Source organism: Rhea americana, unplaced genomic scaffold, assembly GCF_003343005.1.
Source record: "Rhea americana isolate MKP2758 unplaced genomic scaffold, rheAme1 scaffold_7, whole genome shotgun sequence".
Lineage (NCBI taxonomy): Eukaryota > Metazoa > Chordata > Aves > Rheiformes > Rheidae > Rhea > Rhea americana.
In genome coordinates, this window is record NW_028186867.1 from 11,333,522 (window position 1) to 11,358,469 (window position 24,948).

Genomic DNA, 24,948 nt, shown 5'->3' on the forward strand with positions numbered 1-24,948 from the left:
TTCAAGCAAAAATGAAGCGTGTGTGTGTGCTTATATAGTATCTTGTAGGCAAGATACTTTGTTCCATATATATATAATGGGTATATATACACATTATGTATTATATGGAGAGATTTTTATACGTGTGTGTGTGTGTGCGTATATATATATATATATATTTACATATATATATATGGAACAAAGTATCTTGCCTACAAACTGAAATGCACCTATTTGACACACTTTGGTACATTATAAAGTCTGTTCCCCCACCCTGAGTTGAGTGGACCTTTGAAATTTTACCCCACTAATGAAACAATCCAAAAATCCTATTATTTTACCCCAGTGCACACAAGCAAGAACAATTTAGCTTTTTACCTCTTCGTAATCTGAGTAGGATCCTGTAAGCCTGGATCCAGTTCAAAGATCTCGTTATCTAGTAGTCTTCGGAGCGTTACATCTGCCAGTTGCTCCATTATCCTGAATGCCTCAGCAATATTAAGGAAAGTGGAGAAATCACGTTCTTTGTTTGGAGTGGTGACACGGACAGTATCAGTCATGAAGACATTGGAGGTTCTTTCCAATTTCTGGACCTCAACCCAAGGAATGGTAAGTTTTACTGCCATTGGAGAAAAAGGAAATGTGTGTTAGGAATTATGTTTAAAATCTTCAGATTTGGGAATATGCAAATACAGAATGAAATGTAAACAACGAAAGAAATGAAATGCTCATTTTTACAGACAACAGGCAAGAAAAAAAAGTGAAACGCCTATCCGTGTCCCATAAAATTTTTTTGCCTTCAAAATTTTTCCTATTTTCACAACAAATGTTAGATTGGAGAGTTCTATCTCTGCAGAACACCTCCAAAAGCTTTGTTCATAATTTCTTTCCAAGATATTTCTGCAGCTGCCTTAATTACTACCAGAAAAAATGTCTTTTCAAGAGCAGGAAGAAAATAGGGGAAGGGAATTTACAGGCAGGTGCAAAACATTCCAATTACATGCACAGCATTTTAACTTTTAAAATAAAGGTTACTCCCATACAAAAAGAAGCTTTTGTACATGGGCATTTTTTAAAGTTCAAGTAATACTGTGACCGGAACATCAGAGAAAACTACTTAAACATGGAGATCTTCCTATTTTGGTTACCTTTTACTTAAAAGGTACAATGGCAAATCTTGATATAAACATTAGTATAAAAAACAAGACTGAATACATTTAGAGAAAAAGTATAGGACAGTCATCTCTATAGTAAAACACTCTGCTGAATCACATAAATAGAAACAGAAGAAAGAATCAGTTTATTTTAGATAATCATTGAAGGATGTACTTGCCTCTTTTAAGAATTTTTGCCTAGAAGTTAAGCCAGGAAAGACTTTAAAATTGAATAGATTTCTACTTAACAACCGCTGGAACCTGCCCAGGAATGTCTGTGCCAACAACCAAAGTCTATGCTTCATAACATCCCTGGCTTGTCTCATGATGTCAATATGTAATAAAAAGGTAGTAATAACAAACATTGTCATACACTTATCCATGATCATTAGTTATATGAGTAGCACCCCTCAGCAAGTTTTCTGTATTAGGTGAACCACAACTGTCAAGATTATTTACAGATTAAATTTTTTTCTTAAATAAAGTACAGCTGCATCAACATACAAACTGTGGTGAACAGTCATAAAATGGTCTGTATCGGCACAGGCAAAGGAACAAAGATTAAAAAAAGTGCTATAGCAATAACATTACTGTTCAAACAGATCAGAATCATACAGGTTCTACAGTGTTTGCTCTGGAGACAGCACAGCAGACTGTAATAGGCCAAAACTTTTAATGAAAGGTTCAAAGTCTGCAACATTTTAGAAAAAGAAAAAATGTATTTAAAAAGGTAAAGAAGAGCTAGCACATGATTTTTGCTTTGTGTGCTTTGGCAGACGGCTTATCTGAGATTAATGAGTGAAAGTCTGCAATGACAGCCAGAAGAAATAATTCACAAAGGACATTATTTAATACTACACAGAAAACAAGGAAATTAAATAAGGACTCAGATATCTAGTATGCATCAAAAACTCCATTATATTCTTTCAAAATAAATTCAACTTTTGTTATTTATAACAAGTAACAAACATACTGGTATTTTAAATCTAACTCTGCCCATTCCTTGTAGATATGACAAAATAATTGGCCTGAAAAGAAATAAGAAGAAAAGGAACTCCAGCTCTAGGTATGTCCTTGTATGTTTTAAATCTTAGCAATTAACAGTTACTATCTTACTTATTTTTAGAGTAATGTACTTCAGCTTTAAATCTACAATTTAATTTGACTAGCCATCCCAATTCTAAACATGGCGAGTAACTGGAAAAGTTTTCCTAATTGGTATAACTGACCATTCTTGCTAAGTTTATTTTACTATCCTTGCTGAAGATACAGCAGAATATATAGGACTTACAAAGATATCAATTCAAGCACACTCTTATGAAACAGGAATGCTAACACTTTAAACAGCTACAACTGTTTTTACCTCCCAGTACCCATTCTGGCAAGCTTTTCACAATCATACTACTCTTCCTCTGCAGTATAAAATCATGACCAAAGTCAAAATCAATTATCTTCCTAAAGTAAAAATTTAGGTTATGATTTAGTGTAAATCATAAACAAATTTGCCACTTCATTAAGATCTTAAAAATCACAGGACATACTTATTTTTAATTTTCCTGTGCTGTTGTTGTGAAGTGTGTAGAAAAGAGTTATCTTTTTTCACCTGAAAATACTGAATTTTCACACTGCTGTTCAGAGAGTAAGATATAGCTTTGTTTCCTGTTCTATTTTCAAATACATAGCTGAATTCACTCATTTCTGGTAGCACACTTTCTTAGTCAGCTAGCACTTCCTTTACTATCTTGCTGCCTATCTGTCTGCAGGCACTACCAACAGCTGTGTTAAAAGTTATTATGGTGCTTCCACGTATGTGGAAGGGTTTGTTCCTTAGTGACCATTTTCAGCACTAAAACTATCTAGTTAAGAATCTGTAGGTGGTCTCTTACATTTTAAATCCACTTAACATTAAAATAAAAAGACCTAAATAGCAACTGTATCTACATACTCTTATATACTCATTTTTATTAAGTTCATATTTTATTTTTAATCCAATAAAGGATGAAGGGAAAACAAATTAAACAAGATATTTCATCTAAACAGAAAAAACTCAGAAGATAAACTCCAGAGTAGAATTACATTTTTCATAAAAAAGAATAACTGCTTTTGCATTTAGTTTTATTTACATCTCCACATAGTGTTAGACTTCTTCCATATTTACACTTACATTCTTTGCCCAGGAAGAAAGAATAAAAACAGAGATGATTGATACTCAAATAAAGCCAGCCCTGCCGAGGAACTTTTCCTTTCCAACAACAGCAAGAATAATAGGTGATCAACTTCTCTGCTTCAGGAAAATTAAATCTGGATTCAAATTTCACTAGGGCTTCTCGGAACTTTTCAGGATCTTCCTCCTGCTCAGCTAGTTTACTGCTGGTTTCCTCTGCAATCAGTGCCTGATTCAAAAACAGGATAACATGTTATGATAAACCTGCAGTMTTTGCCTTTAGGTAAGTTACTACAAGCTACTCATTCAATTTTTTAAAAAAACACAATCTTAAAAAGAAATTCAAGTTGATTTGCAAGTTTCACAAATGAATAAATTTCTACAGTGTTTGCATCTTTCACATATTACCCATACTTTCACACCAAGACTCCCTATCTATCTCTCCCTCCTCCCTTATGTTCCTGTAAGCTTTCCAAAACAAAGTGGGTAGAAAAGAGCATCTTACTAATACTTTTACCAAGGAAAAAGTTGCAGTAGGACCTGATATACAGCCACCAGCAGACCTGCACAGGTGGTAGCCATTATCAAACTTCTGTGAGAGTGTGTATTTTATGAGAAGCAATGTGCCAGATGCCAGGCTTTATAAGTTCAAGTGTAAGTCCAAGTCTACAGGAGGACTAGGGGCTTTTCTTCTTCTATGAGAAAAAAAAATAGTTTCCAGCCTTCTTCAACTGTGCTGTGATGTACTATTTCACTCTGCAAAGAGCCTTCCAGCAACTCCCCTGCTGCAGGGGATTGGGACTCCCAGAGTATGGTCTCTGAGAACACCCTGTCTATCTCCTGCTCACTTTCTTGGATGCTTCGCAGTCTACTGACTTCATCCCGTAACTCCTTGACTTGAAAACACAAATCGTGAACAGCAGCACACCTCCTGCAGGAGGGCTGACTATCAGTCCAGGCCTTCTGGAGAGATCCCAAGCACGCCCTGCAGCCTGAGACCTGTAGGGCTGCATCTGCTGTAAGAGGCTCTGTCTGAAGCTTCCAACACAGCTGATGCAGCAATTCCAACAGCTACAGGCAAATGTGCTTTGCAGCGAGCTATAACCATGTTTGTGAAAGTTGGCACTACTAGGACTGGAAAAAAAGAAAGATGTCCTCTTGGACCTAATTGCGCTTCTCCTGCGCAAACTGCTGTGCAAACTGCTGCGTCTGTTTGCTGCCTCTGGGAGCTGTGCTCTCTTAGCCTTCTCTGATGGAATGACTGGCTGGGTAGACGAGGGGAAAGCAGTGGACGTTGTGTACCTTGACTTCAGCAAGGCTTTTGACACTGTCTCCCGTAACATCCTCCTAGGGAAGCTCAGGAAGTGTGGGTTAGACGAGTGGAGAGTGAGSTGGATAGAGAACTGGCTGAAAGGCAGAGCTCAGAGGGTCATCATCAGAGGTGTGGAGTCCAGTTGGAGGCCTGTGGCTAGTGGCTCAGTCCTGGGTCCCATCCTGTTCAACCTATTCACTAGTGACCTAGATGAAGGCACAGAGTGTCTCCTCAGCAAGTTTGCTGATGCTACCAAGCTGGGAGGAGTGGMTGACACACCTGAGGGCTGTGCTGCCATTCAGAGAGACCTGGACAGGCTGGAGAGCTGGGCGGAGAGAAACCTCCTGAGGTTCAACAAGGGCAAGTGCAGAGTCCTGCACCTAGGGACAAATAACCCCAGGCACCAGTCCAAGGKGGGGGCTGACCTTGTGGAGAGCAGCTCTGCGGAGAAGGACCTGGGAGTGCTGGTGGATGACAAGTTGACCATCAGCCAGCAATGTGCMCTTGTGRCCAAGAAGGCCAATGGTCTGCTGGGGTGCATTAGGAAGAGTGTTGCCAGCAGGTGGAGGGAGATGATCCTGCCCCTCTCCCCAGCCCTGCTGAGGCCTCATCTGGAGTACTGTGTGCAGTTCTGGGCTCTGCAGGACAAGAGAGACAAGGAGCTACTGGGGAGAGTCCAGCGCAGGGCTACGAAGATGATCAGAGGGCTGGAGCACCTGCCCTATGAGGACCAGCTGCGAGAGCTGGGCCTCTTCAGCCTGGGGAAGAGAAGACTGAGGGGGGATCTTATCAATGTGTACAAGTACCTGAASGGAGGGYGTCAAGGGGATGGGGACAAACTCTTTTCRGTTGTCCCSTGTGACAGRACAAGAGGCAATGGGCAGAAATTGAAGCACAGGAAGTTCCACCTGACCGTGAGGGGGAATTTCTTCCCTGTGARARTGACGGAGCACTGGACCAGGTTGCCCAGAGAGGTTGTGGAGTCTTCTTCTCTGCAGATATTCAAAATCCATCTGGGTGCAACCCTTTCTTAACATGCTCTTGGTGACCCTGCCGGAGCAGGGAGGTTGGACTAGATGATCTCCAGAGGTCCCTTCCAACCTTACCCATTCTGTGATTCTGTGCTAAGTTCAACAGGACGTGACATTATTCCTTTAAATATGGTCTTCAGTCAGCACTAACTTTAGAATTCCACCTTCAGCTTGTTAAAGATGTGCTTATCTGTACAGCATTGCGGATACCGGGCAGCTTCACTGTAGTCCAGTGACCAAGATTCATATGCCCTCCAAAGCCAACAGCAATTCTCATGCTGAATCCTCACAAGTGGAGCCTGAGAAGACCAGCAGCACCCTTGCTGCACGGTCCAAGCACCCTGGGTACCACCGAGCCTGCCAGGCCAAGGCTGACTTCATGCAAAGGGCCTGCTCTCCCTCCGCAGTGGCAATTACATCATCATCAACAGGGATGTTTTGCTAATAGATTCAGGCTATTACCTACTGAAATCTCCAAGCCTGATCAAGTGGGGTAACAGTATTGAAATGGATGCTGGTCAGGAGAAACTTGATGGGATAAAGCTATGAAAAAACGTGGGAGAGGAGAGGAGAAATGTAGTAAGGAGGAAAAGCTGAGATAAACGAAGAGAAGATATTTAACAATGTTTTGGAGAGGAGAAGGAATTAAAAGTAGGTGTTTAAGGAAACTCAGCTACACACCACAACCCCTTACAGGAAAAAGAAGAACAGGAAGTGATGAAGATGAAATTAGTTTTGAGATCAGGTAGCTTCCATAGAGACAGAAGTGGAGATACAAGAATGCAGGCCACAGCAGATTCAACAGCACAGAGAAAACCTATCAACTATAACCCACTCTAACCATAGTACAGAAGTGGGCATAGAGCTGGTATTCTTTTGAGTGAATATGCATGATAGAACAGTTTTGGGTTTTTTTTTTTTTTTTTTTATCCTACAGAAGGTACTGCTGCTCAGCATGGAGCAGGCAGCCAGCACTGTCATGTCAATGGCACTATTTGGCCAAAAGAAGATTTAGGAATCCTTGCTCTACAAGAACCTTGCTATACAAGCCAGCTGTGTAGTCTTGTATGAAAACAAAGGAGCACAAATATCTCTCAGCTTCTTACAAGAATGGATGACAACAAATTAGCGAGCATGGATATGCAGAAGTGTGGAAATCAAGAAATGAACAAGAAAAGTAGACACATTTTGTGATAAATATAATTGCATTCAGGATGAACACAGTAGCTAGGTCAGTGCATTTACACCACCACCACCACCCCCCCCCCCCCAAAAAAAAAAAAAAGTTTACATGGGCAAAAACAAATCTGAATAACTTCATGAAATTATTTCTAACTAATTCCATGCGAGTGGGCTGGGAAGGGTGAAAGCAAGACAAAAATTTCCTTACCTTTACTTTCCCTTTGACAAAACTAACAATATCTTCTTTATTGTCAAAAACGGACAAAGTATGGAGTAAGTTTTGTTCCAGCCATTCCCAATGCTGATTTATCTCCTCTACAGTGGCACCTAGAAAAGCAAGATTAATATATTGAAATACATGGTATAAAATAAAATTGAAAGGAAGAAGAAAAAGCAATAAAATACATTTTATAAATTCACTATGAGAAACCAAAACTTTCAACCTCAAAATTCTCAGTAGTAAAATGGTCAAAAAAGTCTAATATGTAACAGTATAGTTAGAGGAAAAAACAAAAACCTTATTGTTGGAGAGAATTAGTTTTAGTGCTTTTCATTTTTAGTATCTTCACAAAAGTTCTCACCCAGCAAATGCTACATTAGAAGTCAAAGTAGAAAAAAACAGCAAAACTTCTTACTGATCTGTTAAAATACAGCTCATTTTGACATGACATTCCTTAAGCAGCCAGCATAAACCTTGGTATTATTCCCGAAACTCCCTGATGTTTCTTTCTCCCTGCCTTTGTATGTACATGCGTATGTATACACACATGCCATGCACAAGCTTTTAGAGGAAGTTAGGTATTCATAGTCTGTATCTTATTTGAAAAGTTTTCTGTAGTAATTTACTTCTAAAAATAAAGGAGCTCAGTTCAACAACATTTAAAAGATCCACAAGAGCGTGTTTGTACAGTTTTGAGGGACAAATACAGTGAATAGAAAAATCTTAGAAAAATAGTGGGATTTAAGGGTTTTTTCTCCCCTCCCCTCTCCCCTTTTTTTAAGGTAACATGTTCACACTAACTCCAGAAATAACATTTCAATCACTTGCTTGTGTTGGCTGTTTCTGCTTAAAACTGACCTATAGCTGTGTCTCATTATGACATAAGGACAGAAAAATCAGTGCAAAAGAGGCAAAATGCAGGAATGTTAGGAGAAAATCTGGCTGCTCTAGCTTACTAGTCAGTGATTAAACATTAAAAGTAAAAACATAAAGGCAGCAAAAGGTGCTTTTTCTAATGCCCAGCTAGTGGAAAAGGGGAGAGTAGCAGTGTGGCATGAAACATAAAAAGCATAAAGTAGTATAATAATAAGACAAATCTCAAACAGAAGACCCATTATCTCAAATTTTGATTTGTGTGTACCTTAGAGAGATATCATGTTGCCTCACAATGAAAGATGATAAATTTAGCTTAGGACTTTCCACTTTCCTCTGCTCTGTTTCCCATGAAGAATGCCAACTGGCAGGGAAACTTCCCCAGCTTTAACTTCCTTGACAGGAAGGTCTCATGATAGAACTTCGTAAGTATCATCAATTAAATTGAAAAAAAAAATCAAGAAAGAAGAGACACTTAACAACAGCCTTTACAAAAAGAAGACAAAGTATGTTAATTGTTAAGAACACCAGAAACACTGTCATTTTATGTTGAAATGGCTGTGCAAAGCAAATGTTGAGCTGAATTTTTACATTTGAGCAGCCTAAAAGATATCAGCTGTGTGGGAGAGCTGGTGGGCTGTCTCTTGTGAAATAAGGCATGTGCAAGCAGTCTTTCACAGCAGCATCCACATTGTTCTTACTGCTCTAAGCCTTGGCTCAAGCAGTAGTTATCTTTTACAGAGACTACTGCAGTCTTTCCTGTCTGCCTTAGGTATCCCCACAGATTCTGCTTAAATACTGAAGAATCTCTCTCTTTTTTTATTTGACAGGTCAACCCAACAATTTTTTGATCCCTTCTTTATTTCTAATTCACGTTTCATACCACACATGCCTTGTCAGTCTCTTTCTTACTTCTCTTCCTGTGCCCATACTCTTCAAAGCATTTTGTTTTGTTTTACCTGTTGTATATTTTCTGTGTCTGTGCCAAATTTATATTCAATCTGACCATTATCTCACTCATCTTATTCTCTTCTTTAAACCTACTTATTCAATAATCACCATTGCTCTCCCTCTCTCAAATGGTCATCACTTCACTTGACTGTTACTTATGTTTCTATTTTGGCTACAATCCTTCTAAAAGGAAAATTATAAGTGAATCTATCCTATGGCTCAGGTTAGGGATTTTCTTCCCCTTACTGGTGTAACACGGTAAACCATCTGGATGAAAACAGCTCTGCYAGGACAGCTGTGCTGGGTATGGATCAGATTTCCTAGCAGCCCTCAGAGATTTGCAAAAGATTGTAACACATATATTGACCTTCACGCATAAATTATCATTTAAGCCTACAGCTCCTAGAACACAGAACTGTCAATATGCAATTGAAAAAATGTCATTTTAATTAACTGTCTAACAACACGATGGCCATCCCTAATGAAGTTACATCAGGAGACTGCTAGGAGCTCCTGGAACTGCTCTTCTCTTTACTATGTAGCAGGAATCGTCCTTAATTTATTCGACAAGACTGCTACTTAAAAATCCAGTAACAAAACTCTATCATCATATTCGCATGAGCTTCTTCAGCACCTCACTAAGAGGCGGCAAGTTTGAGAAGTGCAGAACGGGACTCCCGCACAGCAGGCACTCCTGCATGGCGACAGCACATCCTTGCCCTGTGCGGGGAGCACCTCAGCATAGATCAGCCTTCACCAGCCCATCCCAAACACATGCAACCAGCAACATGTGGGAAAGAGGATGTAGGGACAGCTGTAGCATGGTGGGGAAAAAAGGAATTTGCAAGCCTTCAGCTTCCTAAGAAAAAGGTCAAGTCACGTTGTTCTATCTGCCAAAGCATTTTATTCCATTTCTTCTTCCAAAGCCATTTCTTCCCTGGATGCTCAAGTTGTGGTTTCACAACAAAAGTACTATCCAAACAAACAAACAAACAAACAAAACTTCTGCTACTGTGGCTCTTAATTTCTCCAAAGTTCCTGCAACCACAAATATGTTTTACCTGTACAGTATATAAAACAGAACCCTCTACTTCCTGTTCTGTTACCATAAATCTCGTTTTCTTAGGGTTCTGTATTCATTTAGAAGGGGAAAGAGAGTATTTCAGAAAACATAAACACAATTTTATCTCAGCAAAATTCTGAACCACTGCAACAGGCAAGTTTTTGATTTGTATTTCCTTTAATAAGAACTCTGCTGTCATTGTGCAATAAGAGCATGGATAGGGCATGGAGCAGTCCCAGAAAGGAATATTACATGCATTTAAATACCAAAAAATTCATGACAGCAACACAGAACTCACATTTCCAGTGAAAGCTAACTGTCTTCAGAGGAGTGTAATAGCATGAAGCTCTTGAACTCTTAAATTTCTCAATGAGGTGGCATTTAAAAAAATGCAGGAGGGAAGGAGAATGGGAAGGGGACATAAAGCACAGTGCAATTGCAAAAACAAGAAAATCCACCCACAACAAAAAATAACAAGTGTACTTGACACATATCATCTTCACATGTATCTGTCGATGTATAACAGTTTTGATTTGCATTCCTTCACTTCAGTATGCTCCCTTCAAAACACAGCTATTTTTCAGATATACAGAAACTTCCTCTAGGCAGCCCTTTCTCAGTGTAGAACATTTCCTTAAGGGACACAGTGAAGAATTACAGTATTAATGGGGTAAATGCAAGCAGATTTCAGCTGGGACCACTGCAGAGATGTTGAACGAGTTTGTAAGAACCTAAAGGAAGGGAATGCTTTCATTTAAAGGACTACTATGTCAGACACTGTCACCAATACATCAACACTTGTATTAGATAACTATCTCACTGCCTGGTCCATATAAGAAACGAAAGGAAAATCTACCATAAATTTCAATAGTAACATTTTTTACAGACTGGAAAAAAAAATGAGAACACTGAAGACTAGCCAAACAAGAATAAGATGAATGTAAAACCAAGTACATTCAGATGACCTTCAGCATGCCATGGTAATGTGGCTGAAACTCACGTCAGCATCACTTTCCTGAGTAATGGTTCAATCTTTGAAAGTTGCAAAAACATTGTAGAAGAGATTAGTGTGCAGTGGGCCAGGCAAATATCCACTTCCCCATGACAAATTTATTATCATTTAAATATTGTAGCATCTTTTAAATGTTCCAGTTATATTTTGTTATAATCAAGAGCTGTGAGGCATTTTCTAGTAAGCAAGTGAAAAGAACTACAGATACTGATGAAAGACTAGACTTAATAGCTTCTTGCTGTAAGAAACTATTATTCCCACCTGAAAAGATACGCATATGAACAGAATCACATTTGCAAGAGACAGAAAATTAAAGCAAAATAGCATCAGCTAAACAACCTTTTTATAGAAGCTTAATTTTCCTAGTTAACACATTCTCATGATTAACATCTGGAATTTTAACCAAAGGTTAATTTGATTGTTAAACCAAGCTATAGCCAATAGCTTTATACATTCACGCTACTAGTTTGTGTTACCTTGAGCTTCTTGGACATGCAGATACTGAGCATGCTCAGAATCATGCTCAGAATTGTTTTTTTCGTATGTGACTCACCAATAGCTATGGCCCAGTAAACTTCGGATCCATTCAATAACTCACCACATGCTATGGCAGAGTAAACTTGTGATCCGGGAACTTGAAGTAAAATTCGAAATGGAGCAACACGTGCATTAGAATCTAACACAGCATCCAGGGCACCAACCAAGCGACCTGCAGCCATACACAGCAAACAAGGAAAGAAAGGAAGTTAGCATCAGCTTTCACTGTAGCTAGTTCTACAGCTTTTCACATTTAAAACCCTAAAATTAAAATACAGAATAGAATGATACCAATACTTTCCTTCTTTTACGTTCCAATTTACAGATGTTCAAAACACAAAAGACAAACCAGATTAGAAGCATATCAAGCTTTTTGTGTTTCCAGTTTTGCCATATACACACATTCACACAGAACTGAAATAGAAGACCTGAGGGAACTGTTCAAGCTCTTACTCTGAAGCTGGATAAATATATCTATACCATAAATGGTATTTGTCTAACCTGTTCTTCAAAACCTCCCACAATCAAGATTCAACAACTTCCCTTACAAGCCCGTTCCATTATTTTCATTCTTACAGTAAAGACAAACAAACAAGTCACTCAAACCTTCCTGCTGAAAATTTGTCCCACTCCCATGAACATTGAGAGTAACTGGCCACAAACACTTTTTATGTTAATACTTAACATCCTGAAAAAGTATCATCATGGTTCCCCAACCTTTAATGATTTCTCTTTTCTAAATAAACCCTGATCACCTCATCTTTTCCCTTATGGGACATATTTTTCAAATGGCTCATCCTTCTTCTCTGGAATCTCTCCTGTTTATGAGTGATGCTCAAAACTAGACACAATATTCACTCCTGATAGGTACTCAGCTGCAGTAGGAGTGGAAAATCACCTTCTGTATCTTGCATACACATCTCTGTTACACGATCCAGGAATATTTGCAGTAGTATCTTGCTGCAACTCAGCACTTGGCTTAAATACAGGCAAACTAATTTCAGAGAGCAGGAACATTTGCTGCCTCTCCAAAAGATCTTCCAGYCTGACTGCTGGAAATTGCTGGCCTTTGCCTTTACATCCCCCATAGCAGGAAGAAACAAATTGTGCAAAGAAAAGTTTTTCCAACAGCATGATTTGCAAGCTGGCATCTCAACGTACCTTCAAATTGGTTTACACCACCTACAAATAGCAATTCAGAAGCTTTATATCCAATTCATCTGTACTTGTTGCAAACCAGTGACCTCTTACAGAGAGAGAGAGAGAGAGMGAGCGAGCGAGCGAGCACCTAGGAGTTACTTCAGCCACATTAGTTTAGGCTACTAAAATATCTAGAAAGTTTTCTGCAATACTACATTTTGCATTTGCATATTTGACTTTTCCAACCTAAATTCTGCATTTATCCAACATAAAAAGAACTACTCCTAGCCTGCAAAGGTTTTGCTAGTTGTTGGTGTCATGTATAGGTTTTATAATTGCATTTTCTAGTTCATCACCTAAATGAGTAACAAAACAAATAAAATGAGATCTACAAGACCTCATCTGAAAGGTCTTCTCACTTGGACAACAAGCCACAGGCAGATAATTTGAGCAGAGCAAAGTAAGTTAATTTGAGTAGAGTGGCAGTGGTGTACTGTTTTCTAGTTTAGGAGGTATAAGAATCTCACAAGGAACAGGGTCAGAAGCCTTTCCAGAATGAAGATAATTTTATCAACCACTTCCTCTTTGGAACACACCTTTGATAGGGCTTTCAAAGCCAAATAAATATGTTTTAAAACTATATTGTGAGATATTCAGTAACAGTTCACTTGTGAATTAAATGGATCTCAACACATCATATCCATCTGTTTAAAATGGAGACATGAATTTGGAGAACATGCTATGTATAATGTCAGAAAATGCCAAATGCTCTCCTGTAATTATATGAAAAAGACACCAAAATTCCTACAAGTACAAAAATCAGCAAATTATCTATACTTGCAGAAAACAGAGCAAATTCATRGTATAGTCTTCAGAATAGTTTGATTAGAGCCAGTAAGACAGCATCAAAAGATGTAGAGAACAAAAACATGGTCTAACTTTCAAATTTCAGATGACATGAGACATTACAACAAAGAAAGAGAAGAAACTTATGAAGTACTGCATATGTTTTCCTCTGATGATAGCTCCAGGAGAAAGATCCCTTTTTAATTCACTGAAGTCACAGAGAAAAGCCAATTAAAAGCAAGTACTTCTAAAATTCCAAAAGAACACCTAAACATCTGATCTGTGAAATAGAGAAATTACAGAAAAAAGGACAAAATATGCATAAATATAGGACTGCAAAATTTTGTTTTTATTTGTCTGTTCAAAATTAATTCCTTTTTCTGTTCCTGAGTAACTGACCCGAGCAACCAATTCCTCTTCTCACTTTCTACTTCTGCTTACAATTTCCATCTCACTTATCAACTATTAAAAACAAAGTTTCTTCCTTCAACACAAAAGCTGTGCAAATAGAAAAAAAAAATTCCCTAGTCTAAATTATCCACAGCTAAAATATTAACTAGCAATCAAACAGAAGGGGATGGGGGGGAAGAGCGTGGGCATCACGACAGCAGTTTCAACCAAAATCCAAGTGCACTTTCACTTGGCTTTACTGCTCTTACATACAGCATAAAGCCTAAGGTAGCTGGCTGGGCTCCAGGGAGTTTCTGCAAGGGCTGAAAGGAGAGTCCAGTCCACCTGCCTCTCTTCCCTCTGCTAGCAGGGCTTGTGGTGGGGTCAGACGGTAGGTGGGGAGTGTACAGCAACAACATTAGGACAGTTAAAAAAAAAAAAAATGAATGAGTACGCCAGAAGCAGAGCAAGCAACACACATCAGTCTCATACCTGTATTTGGCTTTCATYCAACTCCCTCAAGCCAAAACACTCAGTATAGCTGTAGGCTATGCAACAGTCTCAGTTTGACATTTTSATTTTCTTCTACCATACACAGCAGTTGCCTTGTTCAGTACAACTTTATCACTGTGCTTTAGCACCTGTACTTTTRCAGTGGTACAGCCACCCATGAAGTTGATATTTAAATAAATGACTGTTGTTCCCCTCCCCCCTGCTGGAAAAAAAAAGAAAAAAAGAAGATGAAAAAAGGAACTTGTAATAACTAATCTGCATTTGCAAGAGTATGAAAGAACACAAAACTAACAAATAAATAAAAGCCTTATATGGTAATTCAGTTGAAACCAAAGTAGAATGAAAATTATTAAAACTAGAGGCAAAATTTTCCAAATGTTACTTAGATCACAATCATTTTRATTAACATTTGAAGCAGAACACTTGCATTTTGTGCTTCTCACCAAAGCAGAAGAAAATAAAAAACCTAAAAATGCCCTAAATAAGGAAGAAAATTTACAAAGTACACAGACTTTGAAACATACTTCRAAAAATTATGTTATGTCCCAATAGCTTGTTCCATGAAAGTGTATTTCCAAAGGGTCTCTGGCTCACACATTGATGCRTTAGGATGTCTTCAGCTAGGGTGAAGCAGACTTCTTTTTCTATCACAGGCAACAGTGAGACCATTTATGTCTATAGCACAGTCAAAAACAAAAAGGAGACAGAAGTAGAGTGGGGAAAAGAGAGGAACTGCTACAGTGGTTTCTTTGTCATAATTCTCATAGATATTTTTTCTTACTCTATGTGGGACAAGATTTTTGGAAGGAACTTATAATTGAAAGTACCTCGTTCCCTTTAATCAGCTATTCTACCAAATTCTCATCAGCTTTTTGGGCCCCCAAAATTTTAGGAAAGTAGTTAACAATACACTAACTTCACTAAGAAAAATTGCATGGGTTTTATAAGACCTCTGTTAACATCCACTAACAGAATATCTCAGGTTCTTCAAAAGGTACTTGCTTCTTCACATATAAGCTGAATTTCAGATGGAGAGAACATCTACTTATATTCTTTTAGAAGTAAGTCTTGTAAAACAAAACTGGAAAACTCACTACAAATCCCACATCTTACCCAGACCTTTTACTTCATTGCTAAAAGASCTACTTTTTTTGCATATTTCATCACTTCAGTATTGAAAAGTAGAATATCTCAAATCAACTTTATCAAAATCACACAGGTATTATGCATACAACACCATCAAAAACCTGAAGCATAAAAATTTTCAAGGGCCAAAGGGATTTACCTTCAAATCCTGCAACAAATAGGTAGTCTCTTTGACAGAATATTTAATATAAAYGGTATGAAACTGCACATTACACACTGCACTACTAGATTTTATTATCCAACTGAAAGTACAACTTGCTCAGCATGTCTTCAAATAAGAAAAAAGCCAATGACATTTTATATGGATCTGGTTCTCATACATGCTATTAAAGGTAGTACCTTTCTTTTCATCTTTAAAGATGTGGTTCTTTAYACCTCATGCGCCCGCAAAAAGATAGAGGATCCCATTACAAGTTATCCTGTAAGCATCATATTCATAGCTAATCTAGAAAAAGGCACACTTACAGTGAGTTAATCTAACAGCAATTTCTACTAAACATAGCATGTCTTTCAAACCCAAAAATGCAGGTTCCTTGCCTGAATCAGTGTCAACTATCCATGCAGTATTTTAAAAATTCTTCTAAATTTCAGAGACACTGAACAGTGGATGATTAAAGCTGAATTCACACTAAAAAAGTGGAATTGATTTATAAAAAAATCTATTATTTCCATCTTTCAATTCAATACCTAGAGAAACAGTCCAAGAAACTAACCATTGTGCCTAGCTGAACATGAATTAAGGCAACCTCTTCATAAAACAAAAAGGCCATTTCTGCTTACCCTCATCATCTTTAATAGGCTATAAACGAAAATTTTTCAGAACTATCCAAATGTCTTTCTATAAATAGGGTGGTCACCTTGGCAGGTAAGCCATTCTGCAGGACAGAGGGACTTGAACTGATAATAAAAAAAACAAATAAATAAAAATTAAAAAAATCTAAGCTGCTATTACTCATTTCCAAAAGAACAGAGTTAACTCTCAYGAGGAARACTGCAGTACCACAATACTGAGCAYTACTACTCTTACAGTTTGATTTTTTTAAAAAGGTATCTAGTCTCCAAAACAAGAATCTGTCACTTAACACAGCCTCTGGAATTCAGTACAGAGCGATGACTGAAGGACAGCATAATTCAAAGATACAGTAACATGCAATATCTACAATGAATTGATAAGGAATTCTGATGCCATTTTAAAGCCTAGGGAGTTGTAGACACCAGCACACTACCAGGGAGCACCTCTTTCCACCCCAGTTCCACAGCACCAAACTTCCCAGAARAGGCACTTTTACCCTCTCTCTCAAAACTAGAGCAGTCACACCCATGACAGGATTCAATCCGTCTCTCCAGCATCCTGGCTAACAGCTTTAGCCACTGTACAAACAAACAGTCTATTGCAGAAATTCAAAGCAGAGAAATTTCCCCACCACCTCTCCCTGATCTACCTGAAAATAAACATGAGGCTCGTATTGCTTTTGAAACCCACACAGCTGGATAGGTGTGCCGAAGTATCCACCAAACAGAGCCCTGCAGAGAAACCCRGCAGAGGAGCTCCACAGCGTCTAGACCCATACCAATTTGCAAAGCTGCTCAACTCTTCCAAAGTTGAAGGTCCTCCTAACTGGCCCAGAAATTAACAGTGCATACCAAAGACTTCATAGATCAAAAAGAAACAATGTCACAAGGACTCTAGAACTGCAAACACTGGTGGTTTACTCTGCAGGACCATTCACAAGAGCATTTTGTGGCTCAGGAGCTTACCTACATCCCAATAAGGCTCTGCATTAGGTATTTGTCCTCTCCTTTTTTTTCTTTTGAATCAGACTAAGTTGATTTTGTAAGACCAGATAACTGAATCTAGAATGAAGGATTTATAATTACAGTGACTAACATATTGCCAGGTTCTTGCTCCACTCATCCTCATTTCATTGCTTCCTACTTCTTTTCTGCTAACAAAAATCTGTAAGCAAAAAAAAAAAAAAAAAANAAAAAAAAAAAAAAAAAAATAAAAAAGGAAGCAAAAGCAACAGTCAAAAAAATGAATGCTTGAATACTTTACAACAAAGTACAAGGATCTTAACGGAACAGGGAAGGAGCTAGCAATACAGGTTGCCTCCCAGAAGACGCAGTTTCGCAATGAGAGTAGCTACAAGAGGCACTCTGAGCTGTTCCGATATGAGAATTTTGCAAAAAGAGCAAACAATTCACACGGTCATAAAAATGAAGGGGTTTTTCCCCCTTGTTTTGAAGACAGTAAAACTGAACTAATGACTTCAATAAATCAGAATTAATCTTTAATAACACTTTGAGGCAAAGAAATGCTAAGTATCCTGAATCCTAATTACACTTCTCTGTGTAAGTTCCCCCCTCTGAACTTCTCACAACAGCAGCCATGGAGGCTAGCAATTTGCTGTATTACGCAGGTGAGTAAGCAGACTACACAACCAGCCCACTATYGGACAAGAATTCAGAATAACCAGGAAAGAAACACCAAAGTCATGATCCCTCCTCAGCTCCYGTTTTTTCCATATGCTCCAGCTATAGCAGAAAGGCAGTTTTCTGACTAACAGGGACAACCTCCAGCCTCACCTTGCAGAAGGGCAATCACAGGGCAGCACAGCCTAGCGCAGCGCTACCCACCTGGCTCTGCAAAACCTTTCTGCAGCTCTCTGTAYAAGCGCTATGCCTACTGAGAGAGGGACACGGGCACTGCACAGCCAGCTCCTCACCAGCCTCACCAGCCCTGCAACTCAGGAGGCATGACTGGTTAAAGCCACCAAGGCAAGGTCGGGAGCCGAGTTACACCAACGACCACCCTGCCGTTGTCTTGAGCCTTGCCTATGTCCTAGGGGCTTACACCTTAACTCCGAAGAGCACGACTGATCTCAGACACTTGGCACCATAAGCTTTGGCAGAGGTCGTCAAGCCACATCAAGGCAGGACTGGGYCCAAGCCAAAGAGTTAAAGCTACTGTTTGCCAGCAGTGGCTCCCAGTATAAAAATTTTGGGGCATCTTCTGTTCTTTCATAGTGTCTTATTTCTTCTAAAAGYTCAAAACACAGGTGTTTAACAGATTCTTACTTTCACTCAGGCCTCACTAAAATCCACACTTTTGCTAGGTAAGAGCACTGTCAGTTATGCAGGCCATTAACTTCTTTTTAGTTTAGCAGTTTGACTTCTTGGCTTTACACTGGATACTGTCTGTGYTGAATCCTGCAGAATTATATAAACAGGTTTTAACGCAACACAGCACACATGAAGGTGTATTTCTATCAAGTTTTCCCCCCAAAATACACACACACAAAAAAGTTACAGAACTTATTTGGATAAGTATGTAAGGAAAAGCATGCAGGAATGCTACTCAATTTCTGCCGTAGACAGACTGTGTTTCTTTTGTAATGATAAGGGCACACCACATTTGAAGATAAGCACAGACAATGTTAGATTTCAGCAAGAAGGCCTAATGCTTCAAACATTTATTATACTGTGGAAATATAAACATTCAAGCCCTTAAATTACTTCTAACATATGCTTTGCCAGATCAAACGTTGGCACCAGGTAAACTTTTTTGTTTTGTTTTGTTTTTTTTAAATCTGACACGTAAAAATGAATTGAAACAAATTGTTTAAATGTTATTCCTTAGTCTCAGTGCTCCACAGGATGCAGGACTCGAAAATATCCCAGAAAATTAAGGGTGTTTTGATATTTTACTTTGGAGTTTGGTGACCTATTTGTTCTGTGATTTTCATATTCTTGGGAATTAATTTGTTGATATGCCTCTCGTATCAAATGACAGTATGGGGAGGGAAAGTCAACAATGTAAAAAAAATCAGAAGAATCATGCACCTACCATCTTCAGGTCATGGAAACCACACTGTACCCCTGAAATACTAGTTCATACTGTTATAAAATAGTATTTCTTCTCATTCTCTGTTCTTTTGAAATCATTTTTTTAAGAATGCTATTGCTACAGAATTCTTGCAGCTGTTTATCTCAGTCTACTGTCATGTCATTAAAAGTCACGTTTAGATTAGGCCAAGCCTATTTTTATAGCCCTGAAGGCCACAGAGCCAAATGCTTTGATTCTCATGTTACAAATCCATAAATACAGAATTGTTTTCTACCTGAAAATTAACAAGAAGGTGGGATACACAAGCTGCTGCTTGTAGTCCCCTAAATTACTAGGATACAATACATTATTCTGGGTACTAYCACAAAAACCATCTCTCTCCTCTTTGGTAGGTGCTGTAAATAACATAGAGAGAACAACACAGCATTACTTAAATTCTGTCACCACAGATATGCTCAGTTATTTTCCTGTCTTTTTATGCTTAGTTTAGCCTCCAAAATATTTTTAAAAAGGTTATTTTAACTGTTTACTGGTTTACAACGCTGAACAGGCTACTGACCGCTCTGTAAGCAGACAGCTCAGACACCTCTCTCAGTACACAGGTATATCATTGCCTTAAATATCAATGCTTAACACAATGGTCTCTTCTTGGTGCATGCCTCTGCACTGCTTTTCTTTTCAGCTTGCCCATGTCAGCACTGCTGTGGCTTATAAGCATAAAATACAGAAGTCAAGTTAAGAGAGCCAAAGTGGMACACAAAGAAAGCACAGGGTTCAGGTGTCAGGACCTGGTGTTCGGTTTCCTAGTTCACAGTCAGAGTCAGGGCCTTCCTCCTTCAATCTCTACTTCCAACTCAGGCCTCCAGGCCAAACTCCTTCATGGAGAAGTCATCCATTTAACAGATGGTTTCTAAGCATGTTTCTTTTCTTTTCTTTTTTTTCTTTTTTTTTTTTTTTAAAAAAAGCTACATTAAAATAAGAAAAAAATAAAAGGTTGAAGGGAAAAACCTGCTGATCTGAATTCCACTCGCGGGCAAGGCTAGATAACATTTTGACAAGAGTCCAAGTTTTCACTAAACTATTTGGATTTTCCCCCTCCTTGTGAAAGGTTTCAGGGAGAGTTCTTCCTTAAGAAAACAAATACATAAATTCAGATGCTGAGCACTAACAAGTATCTTTTATTAACATTACTATTGTGACATTTTCCTTCCCTGAAACTACTACATTTATTTTTAATAAATGTTTCTTTAACTATAGATCAAATGTAACCTTTACCAGTCAGCAACTTGTTTTGGTATCTCGGACATTTTAATACCAAAAGGTAACTTCCCCTGATGTTGATAGGCAGGCTTTACTGAGGTCCTTATCAGGACAGCTCTTTTAATAAGCTGCCCATCCTGCCCTTCACCAAAGTTATAAAGACCCTTCCAGAAGATAAAAAAACTTTATGGGAATATTCATTTGCATTCTCTACTAAAAAAACAAGACTTGACCATAAGTCTAACTTACAAACTATTTGTCTTCTTACGCTACAGTGTAATAAATGGGAGCAATCGATATGGAAACTCAGCTTATTCATGGAGAACTCTCAATTTATGCAGTCTGCTGGGTTTTTACTGCCATAATGGAAGACCTCCTTAGGTATATCTCCAACAAAACAAAGATATAGGATGTAACCATGTAACAGGTCAATTGCTGCTTTTCTCCAAAACACATTGTATTATGAAACTATTTATCTTTGGGAGAGTGGCAGGACTAACAAAAGCTGCTGTATGTAACATGATAATTTTGCTGTTTGGACTGGAGAGAACAAAAGAGCAGCAAAAGATCTTTTACTTTGTGTTTAATTTCTAGAAAAGGACATAGAACTTATTAATAAGTATTTTTCTGTATACATCAGAAAAATAAAATCCAGGCAAGGGGAAATAAGTTCTGTTACTAATCAGCTCTCCACAACCAGAAGGAGGTGCTCTAAAGATCAGTCTGAAAACTATCACCTTAAAAGATTTTTTTTAAGAGAAAATAAAACCCCAAGATGAGGAGTTTACTTCAGCTAATGGTATATGGCTCAAGTACGTGTATTTATCACATCTGTTTTTATTGAAGGAATAATAAAGATCAAATTCAYATACTACAGATGCCTCTTTTTGCCTATGTGTTATTTGATATTTAAAGTTATGAATAGTAAAGGCTTATATGAGCCCAAGGAGAAATGGCTCTCTCTTCATTATGTACATCCACCAAGAATTAAAAAGACCGCATCCATCTTGGAATGTGCCCTCAKCTGAAAGCTTTTGGAGGCTGGGAAAATACTAGGAGAAAGTATCATAATTAAATTAAAAACACAGGTAAAACAGGAGCAATTCATAACCTTTTATCAATCTTTAACTTCTTGGTTGAAATAAAATTACTGCACCTCAAAAGGTAAAGACAAAATCTGCTTGAAACAAAGTCTACAGACTTCAGAGGTCTTAAACCTTATTTCTAAGAGGGAAAATTCACAAGTATTTAAGAGAATCTTAAGTGGTTTTGTTATATATACACCAAGAGTGTGTAATTTGAAATACTATGTAAACAGAAACTACTTGGGAAGAGTGAAAAGTTGCTCTTAATCTGGTGCCCATGACAAAAACATTCCCAATAGGTCACAAAACAAGCAGTCTTGCTGTCAAAACTCAAAAAGCTAATCTAATCAAACAGGAAGCTAAAAGGAGCTTTCAACATCCCCTAATAAAAATGAAAGTAGCAACACTGATTCACTTACAAGCTAAACTATCTTGCATTATTCTASCATAAAGGATTTGACAGTATTTTTGGCTACTGATGACATCTCAAGTTCATCATTAATACATAAATTCAGAAGTGACTATCATCAACTATCCAGATCCAACTAACTTAGACCTATGGCATGGTTATATCATAAGTCTTTCTTTTGTTGGGAGATATCTAAGGAGGTCTTCCATTACAGGAATAAAAACCCAGAACTAACAAAAATTGCTGAGTTAAATCATTCTAAGAATTCTATAATTTAAAATTAGTTCAAAATTAGCAATTAATTAAAAATTATAATTCCATTTCTACAGATGAAGTGTTCTAAAACATTACCAATTTCCTTCCTAAGTCTCTGATCCAACAAAGCTCTCAAGTAGAGACACAGATTAGCTGATAGTGTTAAACATTTACTTGAAAAGTCTAACCCTGGGGAAGACAGAAAACAGAATTATACTGGTCAGATAATGAATAGATAAATACAACCTCCATTATTATTGTACCTACTGTTTGCAAGCCCAGTGTACATTCAGTAAATGCCCTAGAACACAAATTAAATAACAGTAGTATATACAGTCTCTCTCTTACAAGCACCTGCTTGTAAGATTGWTTGATTGATTCGAACACACTATCCAAAGAAACACAGACATGGGAGAAAAATGCTTTCATGTGACGCACCTTCACTAGTCCATCCTTCCAGAAATGAATCTGCACAAAATGTACCCTCCAGCTGTGCTAATTCACTTTTATATAATGGACAAAATGCCCTGGTAAGGAGAAAGAGGAGAGTATAGTCCTGGAAGAAAAAACATGCAAATACAAGAATAGGGCCATAAAACAGATGTCCCCACATAGGCTCAGTGAAAATATTATGTAATAATATGCACAAGGACAGCTCAACTGGCACCTGAKTCTGCCACTACTCTTCCACTTTGTTTAAAAGATAAGGAGGTYATGGGTGGTCCACTGCATCGTCTGCACACGCAATCTATGAAATCTAGTTTTCTTGGTAGTAGTAGGCTTTTTTCCCCCCTACTTTGTTCCCACATGGAATCTCAGACTAACAAAGCCTGAGTATATACTTCAACCTACTCCTTAATGGTGAAGCTAACTCCTTACTGAGTCATCTGTTTTCATGAAATGTACAGGATCTTCAAATCTCCAAAACTTTGTCAAATTTAACTGAAACTGGCCAGAGCTTAAGTTACTAGAGGGGAAGGGAAAGGAAAACAGATACAGATAATATTCTCACTTAAGCTTTGTTTTCCCAGTAAAGCAAACAAAATGTCCTAACCTAGGGCTCTACAGCTTGCTAGACCATATTGTGAAATACAGTAATATTTTATTAACCTTTTCATCTGGAAATTTCAAAAAGATAGRTGTCTCTATACCCTTGTATGGTAAAAATCATGAGGTAACTTTTGCACTGAAAGGGAACAGATTTACCAGTAAAGTCAAATTGGTTTGCAGCTCCAGTCTCCACTGTGATTGTTCCAAGCATAAATAACAACAACAAAAAAGGTTACTTGTCTAACTCCAGCTATGCTTAATGCTCCCCCACACTTATTCTGCTAGAGGATGCTAATTTCTAAGTCCTTTTAAATATCCACATTTAAAATGATTTAAGAGTATCAGAATTTACGGTTCTCTCAGAAAACTTCTTCTGATGGTAGAAAAAGAATAGGAAGAAGGGAGACAGGAGTGGTTCTTTTCAGTTAACCAAAAGAGATTTATGTAAGCTTGTGCACTGTAGATTCAGCAAAATGATTCACCTGAAACTTAACCAGACAGAAAAGCGGTTGATTTTGTTTCAAGCTTGCAAACATCTGCCACAGAAACCTTAGGCATGAAGAGTTAACGTTTGTTAACTCGTCTCATCCTCATGACCTGGACCTAAATCAAACAGCTGTAAAAGCAGACTATTTTAAATCTGACAATTAATCCACGTCCTCCCAACAACCACTGAAGACAACAACCACTGTGGCCCGTCGGGTTCACACAAGGCGCAGGGGAAAACAGGAGGCTAGACAGCAAGGCTTCCACTGACTTTCTCAGGGCTGGGATTTCATCAGTGATACACTGACAACCAAGCGCAAATTAAGTTTCATGCTCCTTTATGACTCCACAACCAGTACAAACTGCAATTAAAAAACAGAAAGCGAGAGGGAGAAAAGAGAGAAAGCAAGCACAGAAAACAATATTACCTTCTGGCATGGGTTAATAGCAATAGCAAAAGTTTTTACTAAAATAAAAAATAAACCAGATAATGCAGCTTTATTTTAATAAAATGTCTTTGAAAATATCTGATCATTCTTTTAAATACATAAACCATTAGCAAAAATTCTGTTTTTTTTTTTTTTTTTTTTTTTTTTTAAGGGCGCAGAAAAACATTCTAATCTGCTTTTAAGCAAGAATTAAACCGGCAGAAGCATGTTATTTCTCCAAGGCACTGTTTTCTGTTTTGGTTCACATCAGGTTGCTAAGGTCTCCGCGCCAGAGGTCTGCCCAAATTCCGGACCCAGCCACGGCACCAGCGCAGCGCCACACGGCTCCCGCCGGGGCCAAGCGCGGCTTTACGCCGCTGTGAGGGGGCTCGAGCCGACCCTCTCCCCTCCGCCTGTACCCCCGGCCCCACGGATCTCGGGGATCTCCGAAAACAGCAGAGCTGCGTGTAAGTAACCCCGGGAAAAGAAGAAAAAGAGAGAGAGAAGGAGGAGGAGAAGAAGAAGAAGAAAGCCAGCATCCGTTTTTCCGCCGGGGCGGGCTAACAGCCCCCCCACCCCCACCCCCCGGCGCGCGCGCGTCCGTTGGCCGAGGCG

The 24,948-nt window shown here is 38.4% G+C and overlaps 2 protein-coding genes across 2 annotated transcripts in view; one reads left to right on the forward strand and one right to left on the reverse strand.

Annotated features, from left to right (window-relative positions):
- TBC1D8 (TBC1 domain family member 8) overlaps positions 1-11,660 on the reverse strand; it is a 37,232-nt gene extending 25,572 nt beyond the window's left edge. The window contains exons 1-4 of the mRNA XM_085321610.1: positions 11,495-11,660; positions 7,031-7,149; positions 3,298-3,526; positions 358-598 (exon numbers count right to left, since the gene is read on the reverse strand). Coding sequence (XP_085177736.1) covers positions 358-598; positions 3,298-3,526; positions 7,031-7,149; positions 11,495-11,660 — 755 coding nt within the window. The remainder of the gene's footprint in view (positions 1-357; positions 599-3,297; positions 3,527-7,030; positions 7,150-11,494) is intronic.
- Positions 11,661-17,902: 6,242 nt separating this feature from the next.
- CNOT11 (CCR4-NOT transcription complex subunit 11) overlaps positions 17,903-24,948 on the forward strand; it is a 44,001-nt gene continuing 36,955 nt past the window's right edge. The window contains exon 1 of the mRNA XM_085321611.1: positions 17,903-17,933. Within this exon, the coding sequence (XP_085177737.1) occupies positions 17,903-17,933 (31 nt within the window). The remainder of the gene's footprint in view (positions 17,934-24,948) is intronic.